The 26,618-nt window shown below is 43.3% G+C and overlaps 1 protein-coding gene across 2 annotated transcripts; it reads right to left on the bottom strand.

Moving 5' to 3' along the window:
• Positions 1-2,438: 2,438 nt before the first annotated feature.
• Positions 2,439-25,621, bottom strand: LHX2 (LIM homeobox 2). 2 transcript variants are annotated; one of them, XM_024214525.1, is made up of 5 exons: positions 25,246-25,621; positions 22,201-22,406; positions 20,621-21,003; positions 11,176-11,381; positions 2,439-3,108 (listed from the first exon to the last, which is right to left on the bottom strand). In XM_024214525.1, the coding sequence occupies exons 1-5, from the start codon at positions 25,471-25,473 to the stop codon at positions 2,821-2,823; spliced, it is 1,311 nt and encodes a 436-aa protein (XP_024070293.1). In that variant the 5' UTR covers positions 25,474-25,621; the 3' UTR covers positions 2,439-2,820. The 2 variants fall into 2 exon arrangements, with proteins under 2 accessions (XP_024070293.1, XP_024070294.1); XM_024214526.1 differs by having other exon boundaries at positions 22,201-22,403.
• Between the last annotated feature and the right edge of the window lie 997 nt (positions 25,622-26,618).

The following is a 26,618-nucleotide window of genomic DNA, read 5'->3' as shown; positions in this document are numbered from 1 at the left end:
TGAACTACACACCTATCATGCAAGATGTAAAGAAGTATGTTCAACTAGTTCAAATTAGATATACAGTAAAAATACACTTCCAAAGAAATATCATTTCCATTTTTGTTCATGTTTTTAACAGAATTTCAGACTAGTACATCAAATGTGGAACTGTACAAGTATGTGAAGAAACATTAGGATTGCAGTAGTAAAAAAATGTACAGCATTCAAAACCAACAAGCTCTAAACAACTGAACAATACCACAGGATTGAAACAATCATGGGGACAACATAGGTCATTGGAGACAGTGAGTGAATCCGAATGTCCCTACATAAAGGCCCTATATAGAATATTGTATCTTACTTATATGCAAAATCCCTGATTTGATTAAACCAGACAATTGATTTAATTGCCTGTTTTAGGTTTTAGATAATAGAAACACGAGATTATTCCCCTCCATAAATCTCAGTTATTGAAAAGGCAATATTGAGAACTGATTTCAAAGATGTGGATTCAGGTAGTTAAAACAAAAGATCAAAACAAGAAAATACCAACAACAACCAGCACCTCTCTTCAAATTGTCAACAGCTACGTTTTGCTGCATTAATATTGAATTTAATAGTAAGTTTTTGAAAACCATTTTGTTTACATAGGAATACACAGGTTTTTATTTATGGCCTGTATCCTTTTCATATTGGACCAACATTGCCTTTTAAATCAAGAAAAGATCCAACTAAACCATTTAACAAAAATAAAATTCCCAAGTTAATTGACAATAAACAAAACACCACATACAGCAGAATATCTGTGTGTGAACACCCTTTTCAAAAGGTAGAAGCATACTCTTTAACAATCCACTAACCAATATTATTTCCTTTTTAGACATCTTTGCTATGGGGTATCTAGTAAAGTTTGCTAACTCAACCTGCAGGTTTTTTTTTAAAACGTGTATTTGTAACTGTGTACAAATTTAATGAATATGTTAAACTGTTTGTTTTTTAGGGATGGGAATACAACCCCCTTCACAAATCTTATCCAGTCATGATTTCCTATGGGGACTTTCTTGTTTCTCAGATTATTCATCTTTATTTACCAGAACTGAAGAGCAAGAAAGGTTAATAAATATCTTAAATACGTCAGGGTCCCAGGCTCACAGTCCTTGTGCACCCAGATCTCTCACTGACCTCAATGGGAATTTGGCATGCACAAGATCTGCAAGCTTTCAGCTGAGAAAGCTTTATAAATATAGCATTTTAAAAACCAAAACACTGTTTGCACGGAGCCTGGCCTAATGAATCATCTTCAGTACACTGAGAGGAGCAAAGAACGCGAATCTTAGCACTTATCTTGCTGCTAATTCGGAATAATCTTTTGCTGATTTCAATCCTATGGGAGCAACAGAGCAGTTTTTACTAAGTCAGCCACATATAACCTAACACATCTGACTGAAAAACCTTGCAACAAGATTGAAAAGAAACAACCTTATATATGGTACATACAGCTCAAAGTCTGCATTAAATAAACCATTGGGAAAATAGCATACAGCATTCTAACTCAAATGTAAACCTTGCTGAGGTATACTTATTTTTTCCTTAAAGAATGAAAGACTAGCTTTCAAAAAAAGGGAGAAAGAGCTCACAGCACAAATGATATTCAGATCTCACAACTGGAGAAGGAATTAAATTAAATTGAACAGGTCCATTATGGTTTAAGGAATAGCCATTTTTATCAGTATCCATAACAATATATTCTTACCTGCTTTTTTATACCTTCAAACCATTAAAAAAGGCCATATATGTTTGTGAAACATAGTTTTGTCTCAATGTTATCTGCCAATGTTTTAAATTAATCTAACAAATACTTTTTCTTTGTTTCTAGGGGACAACATTACCCAGTGTCTGTCTCAGAAATAGGTTGATCATGGCCACACTGCTTTCAAATGCCTGGCTTGCCCTCTCCACAAAATAGGACAGACACCTTTGGTTGCATAAAAGCAATATTTCTTTCCTTTTCAATGTTAACTGAAGTTAAATTGAGTTTCAGCAACAAAATTAAGCAGTATGTTTGTGTAAATTTTAATGTTCAATAACAATTTTTAGTTTCAACTAACAATTATTTATTTCTCTATAACGAAAATATCTAGACCCTGTTATACAAATTGGATTTTTCACCCATATATTTAGGAATCAGGAGGCAGATGTGTATCGTAGTTAGAGTTTACTCTAAGCAGATACTGTATTTGATGTGCAATTTTCTAATCAATTTAAATACAGTCAGCCTACCTGCACGGTGAAATTAATGCTAAATGTAACTGCAGCTGTTACCAAGTAGTTTCCACAAGTGGTTTTATTACTGGTTAGATTTTACAAATTCTGATATTCAAACAGACTTTCACCTTAAAATTCTAAAACAACAAAGCAACCAATAAAGGGCATAGGACTATTCAAAGTAACAAACTCTTGTAACATTTTTGCCCTTGTTATAAATATACAGAGAGAAAAAGAGAAAAATGGACATGTAATCCAAAGTACGTAGATAAAACAGTATATAAGGCACATGGCAGTCTTTGAAAATTACAGAAGCTTTAGCCAACTTAAATTAATTGCTGTTTCCCTTACTCAGTCCACAAAACTGTACAGTTACACAAATGTTGTGTTGCAGATAGATCTTCCAAGTTATTCCTCAGTCCATAATCTGTAATATCAGAACAATACATTTCCTTCTGTTTTCAGGAGAGATCCTAAGTGTGGTTAGTCAGTTGCTCAAAGCCTCTATTAAAATACTCTTGGAATTCAACTAAGAATAATTTCTTTTTTAAAGAAATTATTGAGAAAGAGTCATCAGAAAAGATTTGTGAGAGTTGTCTGTGAAGGACTTCGAGATTCATGAACCTCAAGACTTCCGGGTACTGACGTCAAGACAGATGTCACAGTAGGCATGGTAGGATTAGTCAAGTCTGTTAAGGTAGTGGGAGTGCTGGATGGACTCATGGAGGCATTGGATATTTCTGAGGCGGGTCCTGACGGGGTTCCTGCTTGGAGTGTGGAATCTGAAGTCTTATCCACCCCTGTGTTTTCTTGACGTAAGAGGTTCCGTCTGAATTTGGCTCGGGCGTTTTGAAACCAAACCTGAAATATTTTAATATAATAGGGTAGCATTTAAAAAACAGCATTTTTTTAGAAAAGCAAAAGACACAAATTCAATACAGCCTCAATTGGGTGTATTCTTGTATTGACTGCATGTAGGTGGAACAGCTCACTTTGCTACAGTAACTCCACAGGTTGTGTCCAGTTGTGTGAAGTGTTCTCTACTTAGCATGTAAAGCATTTCTGTCTGCCTTTCCCACATTTCTCTAAGTAAATAGAGTGTGCACTGGGATATGAAGAGAACTGAGGATGAAGGAGAGGAATCTTGCTCTCCAGGCAATGGAGAAAACAGTCTTAGGGCTTCAGTAGCCGCTGTGGTTCATGCAACTACCCCCAGCTCCTGAGAAGTATTTGTCAGGATGGGGGCGGAACTGACGAGACGATGTGTATAATCTTGGATCCACCAGCCCCAGCCATTTTTTGGTCCATCCCTCCTCCCATCATGCACTGCAAAGGATATAGATCCTATGCATGACATCCTGCTCTTCCCCTCTCCCTAAACAGCTCCTCTACAGCTCCAGAGGTAGCAGAACTTTCCCCTCTCTCTAAAAGATTTGACACTCTTTCTCCATAAAGCCTTAAATAATAATAATAAAATAATATATGGAGATATACCTATTTCATAGAACTGGAAGGGACCTCAAAAGGTCATGGAGTCCAGCCCACTGCCTTCATTAGCAGGACCAAGTACTGATTTTGCCCCAGATCCCTAAGGGGCCCCCTCAAGGATTGAACTCACAACCATGGGTTTAGCAGGCCAATGCTCAAACCACTGAGCTATAGCTATATAAAGGGCTCAATGACCTTTTGGGATCCCTTCCAGTTCTAGGAGATAGGTATATCTCCATGTATTATTAAGCCTTCCTCTCTCCTCCCCACCCTCACCCCAAAAGTGTTTTTGCTTCACTCCCCGCCCCAGTCTCTCTGTAGAATGTTTTCTCATACTTGTTGTGAAGGTATACAAAACAATTTGTATTGTACTAAAACATAATTTTAGAAGTAACAAAATCAGTGTGCAAAATGTATATTTATCTGTATGTAACTAGAACTATATTTATCTCCTGTATTGTCTAGCTATTATCTCGCTCTCTATGACTGAGAGACAAAAGCGGCAAAGTTCATCTCCTAAGGCTAAATTGCCAAGGCTTCTCTCCGAAGGTAATGGTGCCTGTCCCATACCTATAGGGCTAGTTTTAAAATAAAATACTCTGCTAGTTTATCTCAAATTAAATATCAGTAAAAATATATTAAACCCCAAGAATATTTCTATCAAATCCAGATACAGAGACATATCTCTATTAAATTTCAAAATGGCATTAAAAGTCCTGTGCTCACGCTGATGCAGGCAGATACCGACCTTTTAATACCAGACACTCAGACATTACAGGGATAATATATCCCCTGGCTCTGATCTTACAAAGTGATGCCCGACTATTTAGGTATCACCGGGTCTCAAGTCATTGTGTTGTATCACCTTTAACTGACCCAGTCCTGCTCTCACTGAGCTCACACTGACTTATTTCAGTGTGAGCAGCATCAGTCCCTGTCAGTTTAGGTGCCGAAGGCCTTATCGTTCTTTCTGCAGGAAGTCCCACAGAAGGGGGCTAAGAGAGAGGAGATATCGGTGAGGGTCTCCTATGACAACTTTCTGCCAGATGGTCTGTTGTGGAAGAGGGGGTGTGCAGAGCCCAAGGGACCAGAAGGAAGACAGAGCCATCCACACAGAAGTCTTGTGTGTCCCCCCAACTCCCTAACAGTATGGTCCTGCTGCAACTTGGGCAGCCCTGGGAATTCCCTTTGAGTGGGATCCCCACCACACAGAGGAGGAGAGTGAGGTGTAAAGATAACACAGTCCTGGGACGATGCATGTGCCCCAGTCTTCCCACTCCCTCCCCTGGCCAGTCTATTTCCCATTTATGGATCCCCAGAACCAAACACCCTCTGTGGGGTCCGGGGAAAGAGGGGATGCTGTTGCAGACCCTCCTTTCTTTGGGGAAAGGGGGAAATCCATGTGAAGAAGGGTTTAGGTATGAACTCCAAGGAGTGGAGTTAAGGACAGATGGGCAGCTTGAACATAAAAAATTCCCTTTATCCTCATGTGCAACTCCTACTAATGTCTTCTAGAGTGGTACACATAGACCAAGGGTAATATATGCAGGGCCGCCCAGAGGATTCAGGGGGCCTGGGGCAAAGCAATTTCAGGGGCCCCTTCCATAAAAAAAAGTTGAAATACTATAGAATACTATATTCTCGTGGGGGGCCCTGTGGGGCCCAGGGCCTGGGGAAAATTGCCCCACTTGCCCCCCCCTCTGGGCAGCCCTGAGTATATGTCCATTTGTGTCCTTGCTTGTGCAGATTAGTGTTTTTAATAGTTTATGTTGGCATTCCCCTTGTTTAAAGGGACACTGTCAAGTAGTTTAGGCTCCATGCATAGGTTTGTTATATTACAATCAGAAAAAAAAACTATCCCAAAAATTAATATTAGCACTAACTTTTTTAGGGTTCTTTAAAGATGTCAGATGTATTAACAATGGAAAGTGGGTTTTGGCTTAAACCTTCACCTGCAATGTCTGCCATTCCTGGGCCCTGATTCTGCAATCAGATCCATGTAAGCAGAGCTGTGAGGCTCTGTAAAGAGTGCAAGGGTCTGTCTGCGTGGTTCCAGCTGAAGGACCAGGAACCATGTGTGCAAAGAATAAAGGTGAAACAGATTAATCTATTTTGATTATTCAAGCTGAGAGTATGTAAAAAACAGCCATCAGAAATGACGAAAAGTACATTGGGAATTTTGAAATCCGTTTTTTTTTTCATTTTAAATAATATAAATTATTTGTAGTACAAGTATGGGAATTTTTATTTTCAAATATATATAATCTGACAATGTCCCTTTAACAGCAGGAAAAAAGGGTAATAAAAAGTTTAAAGAATTGCCCATTGTTGTCAAGGCTGAATAACTCAATCATTTATTAATGAAAATAAAATAAAACAGACAAAGTCACCATTTCACTAGTTCCAATCATGTGCACGTCCCCCCCTGACTTCATCTGGATATTTGCGAGAAACATACTTGCACATAGGGAAGAGGGGCAAGCCCCACATGCTAGCAAAATTTCAGTTTCTAAACATGAAGCAATTTGCAGGTTAAAACAAATTATAAAATTTCTGAAGACATTAGAACAACTTTGATCTCCCACGCTACTCCTAAAGCCCAATGGATCCTTAACTGCGATGCTGCTAAAAAACCCCACTATGGTGTCTCTAAATGTCTAATTTTGTATATAAGTTAGTGATTTGGAAGAGAGAGAGGGTCAAACCTCTTAGTTTGCATGTATTTCCCTCCATCTTCCAAAGTCATTAAACACTCGTAACCAAATCCTACCTTCAGCTGCCCAGGCAGCTACCTGTGAATGCTACCAATGGGAGCTGCACACACATGGAAAGATTTTGACAGGGTGCATTTTCCTTTTAATATGACTCATTCCTATTAGCATTATGGGTAAAATATACCCCAACATCTTATAGGTGCTGTCTAAAAACAGGGATAATTCCTAACTCACTCCCTCTCCAGAGTGTTGCAGGGTTAACTGGTTAATGCTTGTAATGTGCTTTAGGGATGCACAATGACGAGTATTAATATTGCTACTTAAAAAGCTTCTAGATATTGACTGTACTGAGATTCTGAAAAATATTTAGCCTTGTGTCAGAAAAGAATAGCCTAAAACAGCTACCCCCAACACATTGTATACGAGTCTGCCGTGTAGACTTACGATGTGAAATATTTTCAGCCAACGTTTTTACTCAAGGGAATTGAGAGAAGCAAAACTATTGTTTGTGTGAGCTGTTGGTAATATGGGCCTGCCTTGCAGTATGTGTCATCATTTATATCTCTGCAGATAGGATGTAAAAGGCTACCAAATCAGAATTCTCCACTCAGCACAGCGGTGGTACTGTTTTAAGCCCACTTTGCAGGTTCAGGCCCTGTACCAGTAACAGTGCTACATTAACACAAGGAAACAATAACACAACTGTACATAATAGTTCCAGAAGGGCTCATCTCACATCAGTTAGATAATTAGGAATCTGGTCTTCAGTATTTAGGAATAAATAAATAAATAAAATCACAACAGTGTGGGAAATGTTTAATGTCTTTTTGTTAAAATGCATCATTAAAGGTCTGAACTACATAAACCAAAACTACCACTGAAAAACAGAATCAGCTGTAAGTCAACCACTAATAATACTAGATTTGAGTTAATGGTATTGAATAGCTATGGATGGACTGCTAAGCAGGATTATCCAGTGGTTGGGGCACTAGGCTAGGGCTAGGGAGACCTACGTTTAAGTTGCTGCTTTCCACAGACTTCCTTGAACAAGTCACTTAGCCTCTCTGTGTACATTTCCATATCACATTCTTTGTCATATAATCTTGACAGTGTGTTAAAGAGATCCTGAATATTACGGGCAAAATCCTGTTCTTACCTGGGGGAGCAGCATAGAACAGGGTTACTTGCTGCTCCTCTGAATAGCATGCATTCTAAGCTATTGGGAAGAGAGGAGGTAGCTGGACAGACCTCTACCAAGCAGATTACATCTCCTTGAGACTATAGATGGAATGGGCCAGCTCATTTGCCAGTCCTCCTCTAGCACTCTTTTGTCTCTATGAAGGATCTTACCCCGCTACTTGCAGGGAGAAAAGAATCCTTTTCTATCTTCTCCCCTACCCCTTCTGCACTATGCAACAAAGGGCAGAATCTAGGCCCTAAAAAGGAACATTTTGTGCCATTTATCAGAATTTCCTCCTGAGAGGCTCCTTTCCTCATATCACCTGCAGAAGGTGTTAGATGCAAAGAGCTGTGGGGTTTTTCCCCCTCTTCTTCTTTGCTGGGGAATGAACCTAAAGGAAAGTTGTTGAATTTCAATCAACTCGTTCACATGCTCTCACTGTCTGACATGCATTAGGTATGTGAATGGACTTGTAGATCAAAAGGTTAAAAAATAAATAAAAACAAACAGAAATAGCGGAAATTTATGGAAAAAAGTTTAACATAATTCTGATTTAGATACTTCTGGGAAATAGTCTGTGCATTGCCAAACTGCATCAGGAACAATCATTTAGAGAGTAGTATATACGCGTTCCCCTGCCCACTACTGCTGGCCATGGATGATTGATGACTCACTACAGACTAAGCCAAGCTCAAAGTCAGGTCTTCCAAGTGTGACATCACAGACGCTGAAGAATCTGGCCAAATATTCCACTCGTCGATCAGCATACCCACCCCTAATACGTATTCATGGGACTGATGTCCATACAGTAAAAGGACTATGGCCAACTCCTGGTACACTGGAAACTACACTATGTATGCTTAGGATGCTCACCAGTTTCATTACAAGTGTCACAAGGCTTAGAGACAGCTGTTTCTCTGTTCATCAACTGTAGGCAGGCTTATATAGAGTTTCTATTAAAAATTATGTATAAAGAAAGAGAAAGATGTTGAAGGCAAAAACATTGTCCTTGGCCAAATCAGCACAGACCTAATCTTGCAGAAAAGAAGGTAAGTTTACAGACATGCCTGGCAATAACACAGGCAATGTTTGGAATTTAATACTACTGGAACATGTCCATGTATGGCTGAGAGTCCATGTGTCTTCAGTACAAAAGACAGACGAAATCTAATGTTGCATGGCTTAGCTCAGTAGTATTAGTGAATGGCTTTGAGTTCAATAAATGACACGGACTGGATAGCAAACTTTTCAATTTAAAAGAATTCATGAACAGCACTGTGCCAGGAGCCAACAAGCATGACGAGACTTCCCCAGCAAAGAGCCACCTTGCAATTACTGTAAGTGAACTTTCAAGTTTGAAAATCATCTCCATGGCCACAGAAATCTAGCTTGCTTCCTCTCACTGGTCAGTTAAAGTGCAAATTGGACACAGAGGCTCTAAAACCGTGATCTATGCAAGCCAAAAAGAAAGTGTTTTCATGGCCCACATTAATTTCCAACATATAACTTGGAAGGGTGGATTAGGGCAATTCCACCACAGGCAGAAGAGGCCATAAGCATGGCTGTAGTAGGCAAAGTGTCACTCTGAATCACTTTCTGGAAACACTACTCTATTATTTCCCGTGGTCCTACAGGTCCAATCATCTCCTCCTTATTGTCCACCTCCCACAGTGCTGCAGGCAAAGCAAACCAGATATACCACTGTGGGAGCAAGATGACTGATTCTCCAATAACTTTAGCAAGCTCATAAAGAAGCTGAATGGAACTGCAGGGGGCTGGACAGGATGAAAAGAAGGGAAAACATTCAGCACCCAGAAATTTCAGTGTTTAAGTGTGTAAGACAGGGGTAGAAGGAATAGAGCAAGAGCAAAGAACCAATGATAGAGGGATGTTGAAGTGGGGGCAGTCACAGAGTAAGAGGGTTGGAGAGGGAGAACTAGGGTGTAAGAGGGAAGGAAGAAATGGGAAGAATAAAGTGGGAGGGGAAATGAAGGGCAGAGTATGAGCAGAGAAAAGAAAGGAGAAGGATAAATGCTAAGACTGATGCAGCTGGGATGGGATGAGAGAACAGAAAGATGGTGAGAGAGAGAGAGACAGTAATGGCATATGTGACTCATGTTGCTTGATGCACTATAGGAAGGCACTCAGAGAGCTCTGTGATAGGTGAAGTTCAAGGAATAGAGAGGAGATGATTAAAGTGAATCAAAGTGTGGGGAAAAAGAAGAAGAGAGAAAAGGAAAAGAGAAGCCAGAGAAACAGGAAGAGGCAGAAGGAACATGGAAACATGCAGAAAATCCTTTCTTGCACAAGCAATAGCTCTTGTCAGGCACATATGGGAGCAGCTGCTGCAAGAGGCACCGATTCAGGCATTAATAAGTGTAGGGACTAGCAGGGTAGGTATCTGTCCCACTGCGCTGAGGTAGGGCCATAAAAACAAACAATGTCAAACAGCAGGAAAGATGTGCAAGAGAAGGAGTCACAGTAATTTTGTCATTACAGTTTTTTCCAGAGGAACCCCAACCTCCGCTCCTTTTTCTCTCTATCCATCTATCACCACAAGATCTAGGTTTACTCCAGCAAACTTATCTTTTCTCTTAGCTTTCTCCACCCATCCCCCATTTCACTGTGAATTTGCCACGGTGCTAGTGTTTCCCCATAGTTCCCTGTCAGGTTTTGTCACTGTACCCCATTTGGTTCCTAGAAAGTCTCCAACCCATTTCCCCACAAACCCCACTCAGGCTCTTGTTTACACTATTTCAATAGGAGGGTCTAGCGCACCTGAATTCCCAAATTTACCTCTGGCTAAAAAGTCATTTTGGATAAGAGCCCACCAAATCCAATTTGGTGTAGCACAGAGTATAGATTTAGATGGAGCTGAAGGATCCAACATTCCCATCTTTTGCTTCCCATAAAAATTCAGAGGGAACAAGTGCCTTTGGGCCAAGAAAAATCCAGCATGCAATGGAAAAATGTCTTTAAAAATGCCTTCACCCCTTGGTTCTAAATTACAAAACTATGAATGAGAAATTAACGTGTTTTAATCTTTGAAAAATCTATCTATTATTCACTTCAGCTACAAAGCCAAGATGTCCGATCTGTCCTGACTGACAAAATAGATCAATATTTCTGTTTAATTTCTTATGCAATTATTCATTCAGAGTGACTTCTAAACTTCTATACTGTTATTTACCTAGAAAAGGAATATGACAGCTAAAATCATTCCCCTCTCCTTAAAAGCATACTGCAGGAAAAATGCCTGGCAGATGTAACTAACTGTTTGATAAAAATAAGCAAGACACCTAATTTACACAACTGTGCTCTAAAAATTAGAACCCAAGATATATTCCTCTGCTAGGCTGTAAAGAAATGGCTTTTCTCGTACTCTCTGGGATTACTTTACGTGTCACAGGGGGTACCAACAAATAAGAAAAATTTGGACATTAGCAATATGTGGAGGTATTATCCACAGTGTTTCAACTGAGGCTTGTCAAACATGAGATCGATATTTTATTTACTGCTAGAGACAGAAGTCTTTGCTCTTCTTACCTGAAGAACTCTTTTGGTTAGGCCAGTTTTCTGAGCTAGCTGTTTCAAGTCCTTGGCATCAGGATTGTGGTTAATAGCAAAATAAGACTTCATTGTCCGCAGCTGGTGGTGTTTGAATGATGTCCTCATGCGCTTTGTTTTTTGATTACTGGGGTATTGCTGGTCTCTATCCAGGTGGTCACCATCGTTTTCATTGCAACTTAAAGCTAAAGACAACAAGAAGGAAACGGTTGTGTAAATCCATCACTCTGTGACCAACATTGTTTGGAAATCATCTGAGTGCAGCGATTAAAAGAACATACTATGGCATGTATTGTAATGATAGAAACCCTACTTGCCTTCCCCTCCATTCCTGCATCCTTCTATTCTTCCCTTACAATAACTAGTCTGCAAGAATCCTCATCTGCATGTTTACTGCTTTTAAAATGTCAGGTCTCTTTCCTTTTTTCTTTTCTCCATCTCCACACATCCATTCCATGACTTTCTGTCTGCAGGACAGTAGCTGTCCTCAACTCTGTAAAGTGTTTTAATGCACTTTGTATCACCATAAATTGCATTGTACTGTACACAGAAAGCTCCTAAATAGAGTCCACTTAAATCTTGATGGAACAGACTAGTTAAAATTATAATTATTTCCTCCATCAAACTAAACCCTGTAGAATACAAGAGAGACCCATTAAATAAAACACTATTAAAGGAGTAAAGTTTGTGTACCAGACAGAAAATTACAACTATAATTTGACTGGTTAAATAAATAAGCCTGTTAAAATATGTCAGTAGTGTGCCAAATCAAAAATATACATTTTAAAAACTATTCTCTGTATATTTATATTTCATTAAAAACAAATTCTCTTTAAAAATAGTGGTTCAAAGAATCAATTTTCCATGTATCCATTTGAGATAATTTAACAAGACTGCCCGATAGATCTGAAAAAATCAGTAACAAGTCTCGCAAAGAATGTTTAGAAGTAAAGGAACATTACAATAATTACCAAATAGTACTAAAAGTTGCACGCCAAGCAAAATATTCTCATAAGCCAAAGGTATTATTTTGATTTTATACATGCATACAGTAAACCACAAAAAATCCTCTTAAAATAACATTAAGGATCAAGACTAAACCCATGAGAAAATTCAGTGATACGTCTAGAAATCTGTTCTGACATTTTGTCATTAATTTACCCCTCTGTGCTCAGGTATCCGCAACCCCCCTTTTCAGTTTTTTAAAAAAGTTTTGTGTTAAAAAGGGGGAAAATCCCTGTAATCTTCATTTTACACTCTCCCTTGATAATTATTCATCCACTCTACCAAAAGGGCTTAAAAAAAAAAAAACGGATAAATATGTATCTTGGGAGCTGTAAAATGTGAATTATTGATCCAGCTGTCCAAACATCTACACACAGGTTTTTAAAATAGTCCATCATTACTGATCCAATACAATGGAATGTAACAGATAGGTATGGCCTTATTTCAAATACAAATTATTTATCCAATTGGAACTGTTCAGCTCCATAGAATAAATATGAACTTTAAAAATCAGGTGTGGAAACGAATTTAACAAAATGTTCATAATATGCATGTGTGTCTTTTATACCAATAATAATAAATATATTCAAACATTATAGAAAGCAATTAGTCAGCATATACAGTGATTGCTTTGCAAACTTCAGCATTTCAGAGACTTTTTAAAGGCCAGGACACATTATGGAGTAAGGCCTGAAACATTTCAGTTTGAAAAACAAAGGCATGTAAGTCTCACAGACATGTAAAAAGCATCTGAAACCTCAAAACTTCTCTCACTGTTTTTTAGACTCCTATAATTTAAATAACTAGCCATAGATCTATATCTATATATATAAATCCTTTCCAGGCTAACCTCATGCCAAGTTTCAGCAATGAGGGGCATTTTTTCTGCTGAGTTTTAAACTTGGTTTTCTCATGGAAAAACTGACAGCACCTGAATTTGAGGGGGAAAAGGAGACACAAAAGGGGACAGCAGAATGCTGCATTTATTAAGCTGAATGGAAAACTTCAGAATCTTCTTCTGGCTTGGTTGGTTACTGAAGTCTGGTTGCCAAACATGTAGTCACCCTATGTACTTCAGTCTCCCTCATAGTTACATTCTCCTCCTCAAATGATGCTGGGAAGAAGATTATCTAAAACTATATTGCTCAGGGAAATTGGTGCTATGAAAAAGAGGTAAGATAATACATTATTTATTATTGTTGTTTAAAGATATTCACTCAGAATTGTAGAAATTCACTCATAGAAATTAGAGATGGAAAAGACCCATGAGCATCATCCTAAATCTTTTCTAATCCTCCCAGAGGTGACAAGTCAGTGATTGATTATGAAAAACATCAAATTATTTTCTGAAGAACCAAAACCTGTTTTCCTTTCATTGCAAATATATATAACTTGTTTCTTATAATTTACTTCCCTACCTCTCTTCTCCCTACTCATCCAGTCCCCAAATAAAATAAAAACAAAAATGTCCCATTTGAGGCCTGCAGAACTATTGTCTCCTCTTAAAAAAGGAACTGGCACAACAGAATTTAAAAGTGCCTGGGGGTGGCTGCTGCTCACTCTTGTTATGCCAGCTGGATGGATACCCCTCTCAAGCTTAGCCTGAGATAAAGATTTCTGATTAGTGCCAGTAGCCATTCATATTGGGGTGTGGTACTTAGGATTCCATCTTTAAATCAGTCTACTGTATTATTATTCGTGACTCTCCCAGAATCTGGATTCCCTCCCAGGGTGTGGGTCAAAAGATACTCAGTGGGCAGAGGGGAATTTTCATGGGGACGGGGAGAGCAGGGGGTCTCCTATAGAATACCTCAGTGCAAAGAAATAATCCTGTAGATGCTCCCTATGTACCCCCTCTCCTTTTCAGACACTTTTGCTCCTGTTCTTTGTGTGCCATCCCTGTGTATCTCACAGAGGATCTGTTAGACAATCCAAATTCCAGGTTTCCTCTCAACTGCAGGCTGAGGGCTTCCTGCCATGAGACAAGTTCAGAAATGGAATTCAGTGAAATGCCAGTCAAATGGGAAAGCTTAAATGAATGAGACTAGTGCTTGGTTCCCACTTTGGGGATCAAAGAAACCCAGATGGGCACTGAGTCCCTTTTTAGCACACTGAGCCCAAGCTATCCACTGTGCCCTCCCTCCCAGAGCCTCCACCAGCCACCGAACCACATTCATGCTGGCCATCATATCCCCTTCCCTATGGATCTCTGGCTGGCCACTCTGAGTAATGACTCGTCCTACACTCCCCCCATTAAAAACACTGTACAAAAATCAGCTCAGGCAGTATCACCAGCAATTTGAGCCTGACAATCTATGCCAAAAACATTGGAATTTGGTGCTAAGGAACAGAATGTACTCCACATATTAATGCAGCAAACTGCCTGGTAAAAGGATGACAGGGAACAAAGAAATAAGGTATTGTTATTATAAACTATATTTGGGAAGAAAACACAGAAAGATCTTTCTTATGCCAACCTGGTCCTTGGATCCTACCAGCTGGGGTTCAAAACAAACCTTGCACTAATGTTCAATGTGCTGCTGGATGCAAGGGGCAGAAGCGCTTCCTTTGGGGAAATTTTATCTTTACTTTATGTTTGACATGTTAAATCACCAAAAGGAAAAAGCAAACCAAATCTTGATGTCAAGAGAATGATGCCATAAGAGACATATGGTGGAGACATCAGCTCTCCACTCCCAGTGGCTCAGTGACCTGCACCTTTTCCCACCTGGAAGAACAGGTAGGGAGAGCAGCACTGTTTGTTGTTTGAGGTAGGTCTGTGAAAGGGTTTTGTATCTTTGGGGGGGGGGGGTAAAAAGATGAGAATCCTTCACTGACTCATATCACCTGGGATATAGAGTGGGTTGGATCTCTCTCTGAACAAGGGGGCGGGGGGACGACTCTTGGGTCCTTAATAGCAAGTGGAACAAAAAGGGGGATTTTGGAACAAAAAGGGGGATTCTGTGCTCGGGAGGAGGAATCTGGGGCACCTGGAACAGGGAGTGTGTCCCCCTCCCCAGGTCTGTGTGCAGGGAGTAGGGGGAGACCACACCTGTGAGGTTTCAGAGTAGGGGACCCAGGAGCTTCCTCCTCAGTCTTGAAATCTCAAGCAGCGCTTTTGGGAATACAGGAGATAGGGGATGTCCTGGGGGCAGGGGAGATTACATAGAGCGGAGCTCCCTTTTTATCCCTACCGCAACCTTCCAGCTAGAAAGAAAGCTCAGGGCTCTGTCTGGGTCACATTCCCTCACAGTCTCGCTTGGCGAAACAATCCCAGGATCCCTCCCTAGACCTCAGAAGCAGAACTGTGAACAAGACTGTGGCAGATGCAAGGGCAGGGACGGGATCTTATCCCTCCTCCTACCAGAACCAAAGGGCACCTCGTGCGGTCTCGGTGCAAACCCCAGTGAATTGCAACCTGTGTGACTCCTCTAGGGGGAGAAAGAGGCTCAAGATCGGAGTAGCTGCCGGACTGGCTGTATGTCGGGGGAAAGAGAGGGAGGAGCGGAGGGGACAGGCCTAAAATGGGGGGAGAGGAGAGAACAAAGGGGTCCTGAGGAGGGCGCAGAAGGGCCAGGACTACGGGGGGAAGGTTTCTATGGGGAGTAGAGGGGCCAGGCCTGCAAGAGGAGGGAGTGAGGGGTAGATCAGGGTCCCCGGTGTACGCGTGTGCCCGGGGTGCCCCAGCGGGGAGGAAGGGGGGATCTGAGCCCCCTGTGGGGGCTGCGGCGGGGGTGTCCGGGCCCGCCTCCTGGAGGGGCTGGCTCGGGAAGGTTTTTTTCCTCTCAATTAAGCCAATTGAATGAAGCTAAATTGCTGGTGCGAGCGCTCAGTAAGTCCCTGCGCTGGTGATTAACCCAGCCAGCCTCTCCCCAAGTCCAGCGCCAGGGCCAGGCTGGGGCTGCCAGAACCGGGGTCATGGGCTGGAGGCAAAGCAGAGTCCCTGCAGCGTCTCCCCTCCCCTTCCAGCGCTGACCTCCCTCTGTCCCCTCCCACCCAGACCTGGCCCCGGTGGGCGCACATGCAGCCCCGGGCCGCCCAGCCTGCCCCAGGCCCCTGGTAGCAGCGCAGGGGGGGACCCCCATTAGTAGGGGCTGGTTCGCTCTTCGCTGGGGCCACATTTGGTTTGGTCCCGTTCCCCTCCCAAGAGGCCTCCCTGGGAAATAGGCGCAGTTCAGCGGGAGCCGGGCGCGCAAGCCGCGCCCTTGCTCTCCAGCGGGCGCGCAGCAGGTCCCCAGCCCCCTCGGCTCCCAGTCCCTTTGGGGTCCCGGGGGAGATTCCTCATCCTTAGCTGTAATCTCCCGTTGGAGGGGCCCGCTTCAGGGATCGTGTCCCAGGTGCTCGCCCCAGCAAAGCAGGCTCCCCAAAGTTGTACCGGCAGTTACGTATTTGACAGATTTTTTTCGGACTAAATACGTAAAAAAAAAACCCCAAGCCACGCCTGAAAGTACGAAGCCCATCGGCCGGGGAGGAGAGTGTGATTTTTCTCACTAACGTCCTGGAAAACATTCGCGCTTGAGAATCTCCATTTTGTCTGGCTTTGTAATTTCAGTGGCAAGGAGAAATCTTTCTTTGATTTGTCATTTGTTCTTTGATTTTTGTGCAGAGGGAAGAAAAGCGATGGGCGAAAATAGAATAAAAGAGATCGAACAAATTATTCAAAAATTTTACCTGCTTTTTATTGTATTTGTTTGGTGGTTTATTTGTCTTTCCTGTGAAACTTTTGGCTGATACCAGAGAGAGCCTGCGCCAGAGACACTCCTAACTCCCCCGAACCTTGCTGGGGATTGGGGGGGGGGGGCAGGGGGCAGGGAGGTAGGAGCAAAAGACTATTTCGTTGCTGCCTGGATTCATCAGAACCCCTCGCAAGCTCTACATTTATTCTTTCAACGCTTGTTCGATAGTGAAAGGAAATAAACGAACTCGAGCGCTGCGGAAGTCCAACCAAAGCGAATCTAGGGATAACAGTTACTGCTTTAACCTAGCTCAAAAGCCTTTTCCGTTCTACATTACTAACAAAACAAACAGAAAAGAAAAAAAATGTCACAAGTGCACACCTTTCTCGGGACTAGCTGTCCTCTCCCATTGTTTCCCCAACCCGAGAGTTATGTCTGCGCTGTATATTTAACCACCCTCCTATTTCAGAGTAGCAGCCGTGTTAGTCTGTATCCGCAAAAAGAACAGGAGTACTTGTGGCACCTTAGAGACTAACAAATGTATTAGAGCATAAGCTTTCGTGGGCTACAGCCCACTTCTTCGGATGCATATAGATGCACCCTCCTATTGATAGACTTTATATCCTCCAGAGTCCAGCTAGTAAAGGAAGAAAATAGTTCTTAATGTGGGTCTTTGCTCTTCGCAAAGATTGTGCATTTTATCAGTCTGTGGGGCCCTCGGTATGCACGGTACATCTATCATTTCTAGGGATATTTTAGTGTCTTCGCGTTAAAGGGAGACTAGATATGAATGAATAAAATATTCCAGGCTGTGGGAGGTTCGGGGTCCAATTCACAAAGGGAGTATTTTATTCAGAATTCTTTACAGGTGCTCCTGTGTTCAGCAAGCTTTCAGCCATTGATTTACTGACCTAAAAACCCTCTCAAACTCCATTCCAACAAGTGAAAGAAAAAAATTATGATCATAGGAGCAAAAATAAAAAAAAAAAAAAAGAAGAAGAAGAAGAAGAAAGGGGAAAAAATCTTTTTGAAGTTCCGGCTTCCTTCTAAGCTCTTTTCCACTTGTCAGGCTCTATCCACATCTAAAATCCCTCAACCATTCCACCCCATTGCAAACTGGGTCTTGTTTGAGTGGGAAAAAAGAGTCAATCCAATTTATGCTACAGATGAAATAACTGCAGTTTAGTAAATAATTTATTTCTAAACTACGGTCAGGTTTTAGGTGTCTCTCCCCTCTCCTCCCCAAATTCATGTGTGTGGCTTTATTTTTAGAAGAATACGGTGTATTATACACAAACCCCAATTGGCAACAAAAAGAAAGAGGGGATGGCAAACATTGTTAATTTCTAGTGCATCTCTCAATGTGGGAAGCAGTCACACACACGTTAAAACATGTTTTCTTTTAAAACTTACTAAGTGTACACTTTGCAATCCGTTACTGTTTTATTTTAAATCAAAGGACAAAATGAGTAGATTTCCAGAACTTCCTTTATAATCACTTCAGTTAAGAGATTTTGTTTTAATCATAAAAAGGTTTAGCAAAAGAAGATAAAACCTTCCCAGGGAAGGTTGTTTAATCTGCAGTTTCACAGTCAAAGCAGAAATAAATAAAAAAAAACCGGAGAGTAATTATTTTGAAAAGGAATAAAAAATAATTGCAAATAAACGTGCCGAGTTTAAGAGCCAAGGAGCTATAATGTTTTTTTCTGCGCACCTATCCAGGACAGATGCTGATGGTTCGGTTTACTGGTCCTTTGAATCTGAACATCTGCCCTGCATAGGGAGACAGCGGAAGGACAATTTAGGCTAATACCTCCTAAAAGGATACAATTTTAAACGTGAAACTCGTGTTTTCTATATATTTTAAAGCTCGGAGTGAATCTGAGGAAAACGCCATATACACCTTTCAAAGCATAGAACTTTTCCTTCCCAAATCTCTCCAATGGCACTCCCATTGACTTGTGTACATTTCCCAAATTATACAGCAATCGAATTCCAGGTGGCAAACGGTTCCTGAAACCTGTTTTCCAGTTAGTTAAAGTTGCGCCTTTCCTCTTCGTTATTTTTAGGCCAAACAAGTAATTTTTGCGCATCCATCCCCATTGTTCCCATCCAAGTTGCGCGCAAAATAGGCGCAGCCTTAGCCACATCCTCCGCTCCCCCTGCCCCCGACTTTCAAAGAGCGCACAATCTACAGGGCTGGGAGATCACTAGCAGATGAGAAGATTTTCACAACGTCATACACTGCGCTGCAGTTTTTCTTGATTATTTTTTTCTATTGTTTCTAATATTGAGTAGTAGAAAGTAAAGCGCTGCCCAGAGCAGCATATTCCAGAGATTTACGAGAGAGGGAGTTTGTACCAAACAGCAGCAAACTGTACGTTTCCTGAGGGCCCCATCCCCCCAAAAAGTTCAAGGCAAAACTGCACCACACCCCCACCCCCAGGTCATGTACGAACGTCATACCAGACAGAATTACACTCTGCCAAGCAGGGCTGAAGGACTCAAGGAGCTGTGAAAAAGGGGCAGCACAACTGAAAAAACCCGGCAAATGCTGACTCTTCTTCAGGGTCTCCCCCTGTTTTACAAACATTTGCTGGACACTTGAACTAAGAGTTTACAGAGATTTGTGTCCAGAGAAAACCTTGTTCCCAACACATCTGCTGGAAACACTTCTAATAGAACGGAGATCTAAATCTTTTGCTCTGCATAAACCCTTTTCTATCTCTTCTTGGATCCACAAAAACAGGAAGATAAAAATAATTCTAACATTTCTGTTATATACAGGCTACAAATGATACATTATAAGAAGAGTAAAGGAAAGAAATAATTTTCTTTGATAGGATGGGCAGCCAATTGGAATTCCTGTGCCTGCAAAATTACAACACTGAGGTGAAGGGAAACAATCTGGGATACTAGCTATTGAAATTTAAAGAACTGGAGAGCCATGGGTTTTTGCAAAGACACAAGCTTGTCCCGGGACCCAGGTCTGTTCCTGCCACCCCTTGTCCTTGCTGCTGATCTCAAATTTGGAGTAGGGGGGTTGTAACTTGAGGCTAGTGCATGGTTAGAATAGTGATTTTTTTTTAGCTTTTTGAGACTTTTATAATTCACAGTTGATGAACAAAACTCCAAACTGGTCATCGGGCAAACAGTCCAGGGCTTGCCTGCAAACACCTGCTTTCTAAAGATAATTCCTCAGACCACCAGACTGCGCTATGCATGTGCCTAAACATAAAAACGCTGTACCCCCACGCCAGAGTTCCAGCACAGCCCCATCTCCCTTCCAGTTCAGTTCCCAGTGAAATCACCCCGTTGTTGGGTTTGGTTTTGTTTTTTACTCTCCTCTTTACCAAAGTCTTTGGTGCAAGAGCTCAAGAGTGGCAGAATAATTCACCCAACAGCAGCCTTTAAGAACTAACTACTAAAGGAAATTCACAGCTCTCTGAAGTGCTAATTTACAATCTCTGGTTTCCAGATTTTATTTCAAGCTACACTCGTCCCCTTTTCCCCCGCCCCCAACCAGATGACCTTGCTTCAAAACATTTTATTTCCAACTGAAGTGAAAAATGCTAACATATCAGCTTCCGTAATTGCAGTTTGACAGCACTTGAGCTCAATAATTATGCTGCAGCTAAACTATTATTAAGAGTTTAAGCTAAAATAAAGAGAATCTCCCCCCCCCCCCAAGGGGAACAGAAACAAACCATCAGCATTATTCTTGGCGGGGAGGGGTCTCTTACCTGCATTGTAAGCTGCCAAATCTGCCCCAGGCCCTGGGCTCTTCCTTTTCCTGGGTCTCCCCTTCTGGACAGTCCCCACGCCGTTGTAATAAGGCAGTCCCAAAGTATTGGCAGAGCCCGCTCCCAGCGCTGGGCCCTTCCCAGCGGCTACATCCGAGTGATTGAAATGCACCTGGTACTCCCCCTGGAGGAGAGTCTCGAAGTGGAGGCGGCAGTACACCAGATTGTCCTTCATGCCAAAGTGGTCGCCGGTGGTGAGCATCTTGTTGCAAGTGGTGCAAGTAAAGCAGTTTAAGTGATATACCAAATCCCTGGCCCTCATGACCATTTCGGAAGCGGAGATCCCCAAGTGACACCTCGCACATCTCTGCACCGAAAACCTCCTGCAGAACAGAACCGCGACAGGAAATAAATGAGAACCGCATTTCCCCTTTTTATCGCGGATCTCCTCCCCACCCCCCTTCTGCAAGTCTTCGGTAAAAGCTTAAAGATGTTTCTCTTCTCCGGCCAGAAGGCTTTATTCAGAGCAGGCTGGGCTCCAGACCGCGATCCCTGGATGAGCAAGGACCGGGGAACAAGGCAGTAAAGTTTGCAAAGTGGCCTTTGTCTTCCAGTGCTCTAAACTCTTAAGAGATTCAAGCCGTGGAAAGCCGTAAAACCAGCTATGGCCCTGCCAGACCAGTCCGAGGGGAGATACCCCTGCCTGGGTCCCTGGCTCAGGAGGACTCTGGTTTGCAGGGCATCCATTTCTGCTTCCCATCTAGCAACATTATTTTACACTCAACCTGCCACCCCGCCTCACTTCTGCAAGTCAAATGCAGCGAAATCCCCCCCCAGGGCCATGGGACAGCAGCGAAACTTGTCTGCTGTGGCTGCTCGGGAGACCCGAGACAGGAAGGGACTGGGTCTGACCTTCAGCTTGGGTGCCAGGGGAGAAATTCGGCATTTTCCAGCTCAAATCGCCCGGCACCATCACAGCCTTTTCATTGAAACCCAGCGTACTGAATGGAGAAATATCCTAAGGAATAACATTTCCCGCCCTTCTGTGAGTTACCCCAGAGCCTGCCACTCCATCCATCCTAGCTGGCGACGGGTGCTGAGACCCCCTCTCCAGGCTGGCTCCCTGCATCTGGGGCGCCAATCCGTACACAGTTTACCGGGGGGTGTGTGCCTGTGTGTATTTAAAGTAATGCTGGAGGCGCGTTAATTAATGATCATTATTACTATTCTTTTAATACTATTTGCCAAGGGCTGAGAAGAAAGCGAAGTTGTATTTCTCCTTAGTTGGTTCGTTTTACTTCAAAGAGTGCAGGAAACCGAGGGGGGGCACGTGTTCCAAGCCTGGGTGGGGTTCGTGCCCCGATATTGGCCCATTCCCCCCAAAGACTGCAGCCTGTCCTGCCTACCTCATTATCCCCCCTCTGGATGGAGACGCTTAGGGAGCCCATCTCCTGCCCCGCAGGGAGGGTCTGCCCAGTACCCCCCTTATGCAGTGTGCAGTGGGGTTGGGTTTGTTCTGTGGGTGGGTGGGTCTCAGAGCCCTCCCCCGCTCCCTGCACTGGGGGAGGGGCAGTCCGTACCTGTAATAATCCTCCTTGCAGTAGATGCTCCCGTCCTTGCTGAAGCAGGTGAGCTCGGACTCCAGGTTGAGTTTACATTCACAGCACTTCAGGCAGCGCATGTGCCACTGTTTATCCACTGCCAGGAGGTAATAACGGTCCGAGATCTTTCCCCCGCAGCCGGCGCACAGGGCAGCCCGGTCACTGCTGATGGAAGGCATGGTCTGCTAGGGGAAAACAATTACAGACAGTTAGTGACAGAGGGAGAAACCCTCCTGCACCACTAACCACCCCCCCTTCCCCTTCCTCCCCCAAGCCCAGTTACCATCAGGGCTGGGCTTCTCCTCTTCCACTCCAGGGGGCTTAACAGAGAGACCAGAGAAAAGGGAGCTCCGAGGAGTCCAGCCCCTGCCATCCTGACCTGCTTCTCCTGCCCTGGGAAAGGGAAGTTTCCTTAAGATTTCCAAGGCTTAAAATATCTGCCCCTATCCCAAGCGAAGGGACGTGGTTGTTGGCAGAGGGGATAGGATGCGAGAAGCACATATTACAGGGTGAGGGGAAGGCCATCCGGATTAAATCTAATAAATGGTATATATGAACTGGATCGGCTAGTCCCAGAGCAAACAAAAACCATGCTGCTCTGCAAACAAACAGTCACAATAATCATACAGCAGGCATATCGCAGACAGTTAATTTGAGATATCTATATCTGAATATCTATATAGTGGAGACACGGAGAGTGACTGTATAGGAAAGGCTTTGTGTATGTGTGTGTGTATATATATATATATTAAAATCCGCGTGAATTACAGATCCTGGCAGTTATCGAGTTATAGAAAGAGCTCTCTGCAAATTGATTCCAAACAAAATGTATTCCATCCCAAACCACTAAACAGATGAGTCAATAAAACTGCGGAGGAGATGAACATTACTAAATTCAAAGCGTAGAATGCTTTGTCAAGAATACTACATAGTCTGAAATGTGCCATCAAGAAAACGGGGAAAACCCGCAGCAGAGCATTTTAGGTTATGCCGGGATAAAGTTGGAAGCAATAAACTAAATGTAACCCCTATATAATTTAATAGTTTAGTGTCAGATCACAACCCAATCGAAAGTTCCTTTAAAAAAAATCTAATCAACTTCAACTAACTAGTGAGAAAATAATGGTGGAAACCATTTAAACCAAAAGGAAAACATCCTTATTTGTTTTATCCTAGATCTTAAAATAATATTCACGTGGAAAGATAAAATGCGAAGCACTATTCATGGCAGACCTTGCAGCTGGCTTTTGTACATTTCCCTCTTCGTTTGCTTTTAACATGGCACCTAAAACTCCCTATATATTTACTTATGGTGGGAAAAAACAGATCTGACGGATACAATTTTTGTTACCCATCCAGCACCTTAAACTGGTGCGCAATGCAAAAATAAAGAAGACAGCTAAAAGAGGAACAAGAGAATAGAGGGATAATGAAGGGAATGTCTTAATATACTAGAACTATCCAGTAGCCCAACCACACTTGTACAAGCCACATAAATCCTTTGCGAATAGCCCAAATGCCTATATTTCAATGAATCCACTCTCAGAATTTAGATTTAAATGGAAGTATAGCAATGTATGGTATGCTGTCCACACAGCTCCACTGTTTGTGTCTTTAAAGAGTTAACCGAACCCTGATTAGTGATCGTTTTATAAGCAAAAGCAGCTTCCTGTAAATACAGTTTAAATAAAACACTATTTTTCTGCTTTGTTCTTCCAGTGACATGAATATTTGGGGACCCAAGAACGGTGCTTAAGAAGTTAATAGTCTAAGCCCGTGTTTATAATATTTTACTTACACACACACACGCACACACACACACGGTGGCTTACATATATAAATGTCATAACAATTATGCCAAGAGAGATCAGTTGTCTAATTCAAACACTGTTTACCTGCGGGGGAAAAAGAAATCAAACTTTTCAAAAGAAAACTAAAAATATTTAGAGCATAAACCAGGTACGAAGGCTCTCTTTTATAGCCATCATTTCAGCCTTAAACATACTAATTGGCAGTTATTTTCTACACAATGCTGACAAAAATAATACAACATGGAAAACTTAAAAACAAATTCGGAAGGTTTTTTCGTGCACATGGCCATATCAGCTCTATAGGAAGAGGCATATTTGACCTAAATACGGATCTTTTTGCCTAGCAAGAGTTATCATTCCTATTTAATAAAAAAGTAGGAGATATACAAATGTTGAAGGAATTGAAAATCTCTTCGCTTGATTTGAAGTTAGCTTAAGACATTTAGAAGGAATACATTATTTTATTTAGAAGTATCTATTCAACTCCGTAAACGTAATACATAAATATTATAAATCACCAGATACAAAATGAGCCCTAGCAAAATATTTTAAAAGGAAAAAATTGTGTCTTCGTTCGTAACCTTTGAAATTCGTCTTCTCCTTTTGTCGCATTGTAGCGAGAACAGATTATATTTGTTATTAGTAGTAGCAGTGGTAGTAATAATAATAAGAATGGATTATAACATTGCAACTAGACGCGCAGTAGTGACTGCCTCAGTGTATTCATCCCATCTGGAAAAAACAGAGAGACAGAAATCCTTTGGTGTTTGTGTTTTTCATTTTGCAGACAGGATGCTGTCCCTTCTCCCTAAAACTGGCTACACCAAAACGTTAACTACATAAAAAAGCATGTCGCCCTCTTCCCCAAAACTTTAGGAGAAGGCCAGACAGGCTGTGGGCAGGGGAGGAGGAGGAATTCCTGGGCTCTTCCAAAAGGCTGCTGCTGCTTTATTCCTGTTCTCGCAAGGGCAGTGCCTTTCAGTTCATCCGTCCCTTACTATTATTATCAGGTACATGCATAGCCCCTAGATTTTATTTCACCGATTTTAGGTGCGTTTATGCTTATTTTTTTGTTCCTATTAGGCGTCTTAGTTATTCTTTTTGCCTACGTTTCCCCCTGTTTATTCTTGTTAAGGGAAAGCGTCGGTACCGTTATGGGTTCGTTATTTTTAGGGGGTCGAGGGGGTATGTGGCCCGCTCTCTCGCCTCCTACCGTTTCGGTCTCTCCCCTGTCTATAGCCGAGCTGATGGCTGGCGCTTCGCTCTTGGCTCTCCGGTCCATCTCATCGATGACCCCGTGCATCTCGGAGCCGGACAGGCTGTGGAAAAGCATCGCTGAGGAAGCGGAGGAGGAGGCCCCGAGTTGCGGCTGCAGCGGACAGTGGTCGGGGTCCCTGCAGGAGCCCAGCACTTGCATTAACCGGAGCCCTCCCCCATGCATCTAGCCCGGCCGCCCCGTCTCTCGTCGGGCTCCGGACGTGCCAGCCAGCGAAGCTCTCCGGAGCTCAGCGCAGGCTCCGGTCCGCGGGTTTCAGGGGGGCGGGGGGGCAGGGGAGGTTGGGGGGAGGGGGCAGGAGGGCTGTTGGTGTTGCCGGCTTCAGGGCTTGGAGCTAGTCAGTTGCGTGGCCCCGTCACGTCCCTCTAGGAGGCTTCTTCGGAGCAGGGCTCATCGCCCTCGGAGCAGTCCCGGGCACTCCGCCCCGGCCCGGCTGGGCAGGCTGGGGGCTGGGGGGTTAATATACAAAAATTAAGCCATCTTCTGTGCAAAACAAACTGGAAAATAACGGCGGCCCCCTACATTGCACCGTGCGAAGCCGAGGAGCAGACAGCCGGGAGCAGGGCAGGGGAGCCGCGGCAGGAGAGGCGCAGGCTGCGGGGAGCGGGGGCAGATGCCAACGCTGGGCACTCGGTCCAGAGGGCTAGCAGCGGGAGCAGCTCGGGGGCCAAGTTTGCTCCTTTCCCCGCTCCTCCCCCAACCTCCCGGTTCTCATTGGGGAAGGGAAGAGCCGGGGGGGTGAAGAGTGGGGCGGCCACCAATGGGGATGGGCACTCGGCAGCCCCCTGGACCATGCACCCCAGGGGCTGCTGGGCGCCCCGCTGGTCCCAGGAACATAAGTTTGTGGCGGCGCCGCGTGAGTAATGGGGGGGGGGGAGCCGCTGCCGCTCGGCGCAATCCCTTAAAGTGCGAGAGAAGCTTCTGCAGTCCCAGCCCAGCGCAAGCCTCCGCGCCTTTTCTACAGCCCCTCTGACATCATGTCCTGGCCAGCCCTCATTGGCTGCACCAGCGCCTGGCCCAGGCAGCATGTGCTTGGGATGGAGGCACTGAGTGGAGACGGGAGAGGCATGGCTAGGGGTAGGCTGGGGGGGAGCTGGAGTTTTCATGCGATTGAGGCTTTGCTGCTATTTTCCCACTTTTGCAAAAAAAAAAAAAGAAAAATAATGCTTCCCATCCTCTTCAGACCCATCACTCTAGGGAACTAACATCTGAGCGCGTGGGGGCCCAGAAACCCGGCAGGGATCCTATTCTCTGCAGCAGATCCAGTGCCGCCTTGCCTCCTGCACCCAGAAGAGAGAGTGCTTGGAGCA

This window comes from Terrapene carolina, unplaced genomic scaffold (assembly GCF_002925995.2).
Source record: "Terrapene carolina triunguis isolate 2854851 unplaced genomic scaffold, T_m_triunguis-2.0 Scaffold238, whole genome shotgun sequence".
Taxonomy (NCBI): Eukaryota; Metazoa; Chordata; order Testudines; family Emydidae; genus Terrapene; species Terrapene triunguis.
This window is presented reverse-complemented; position numbering and strand designations above follow the sequence as displayed.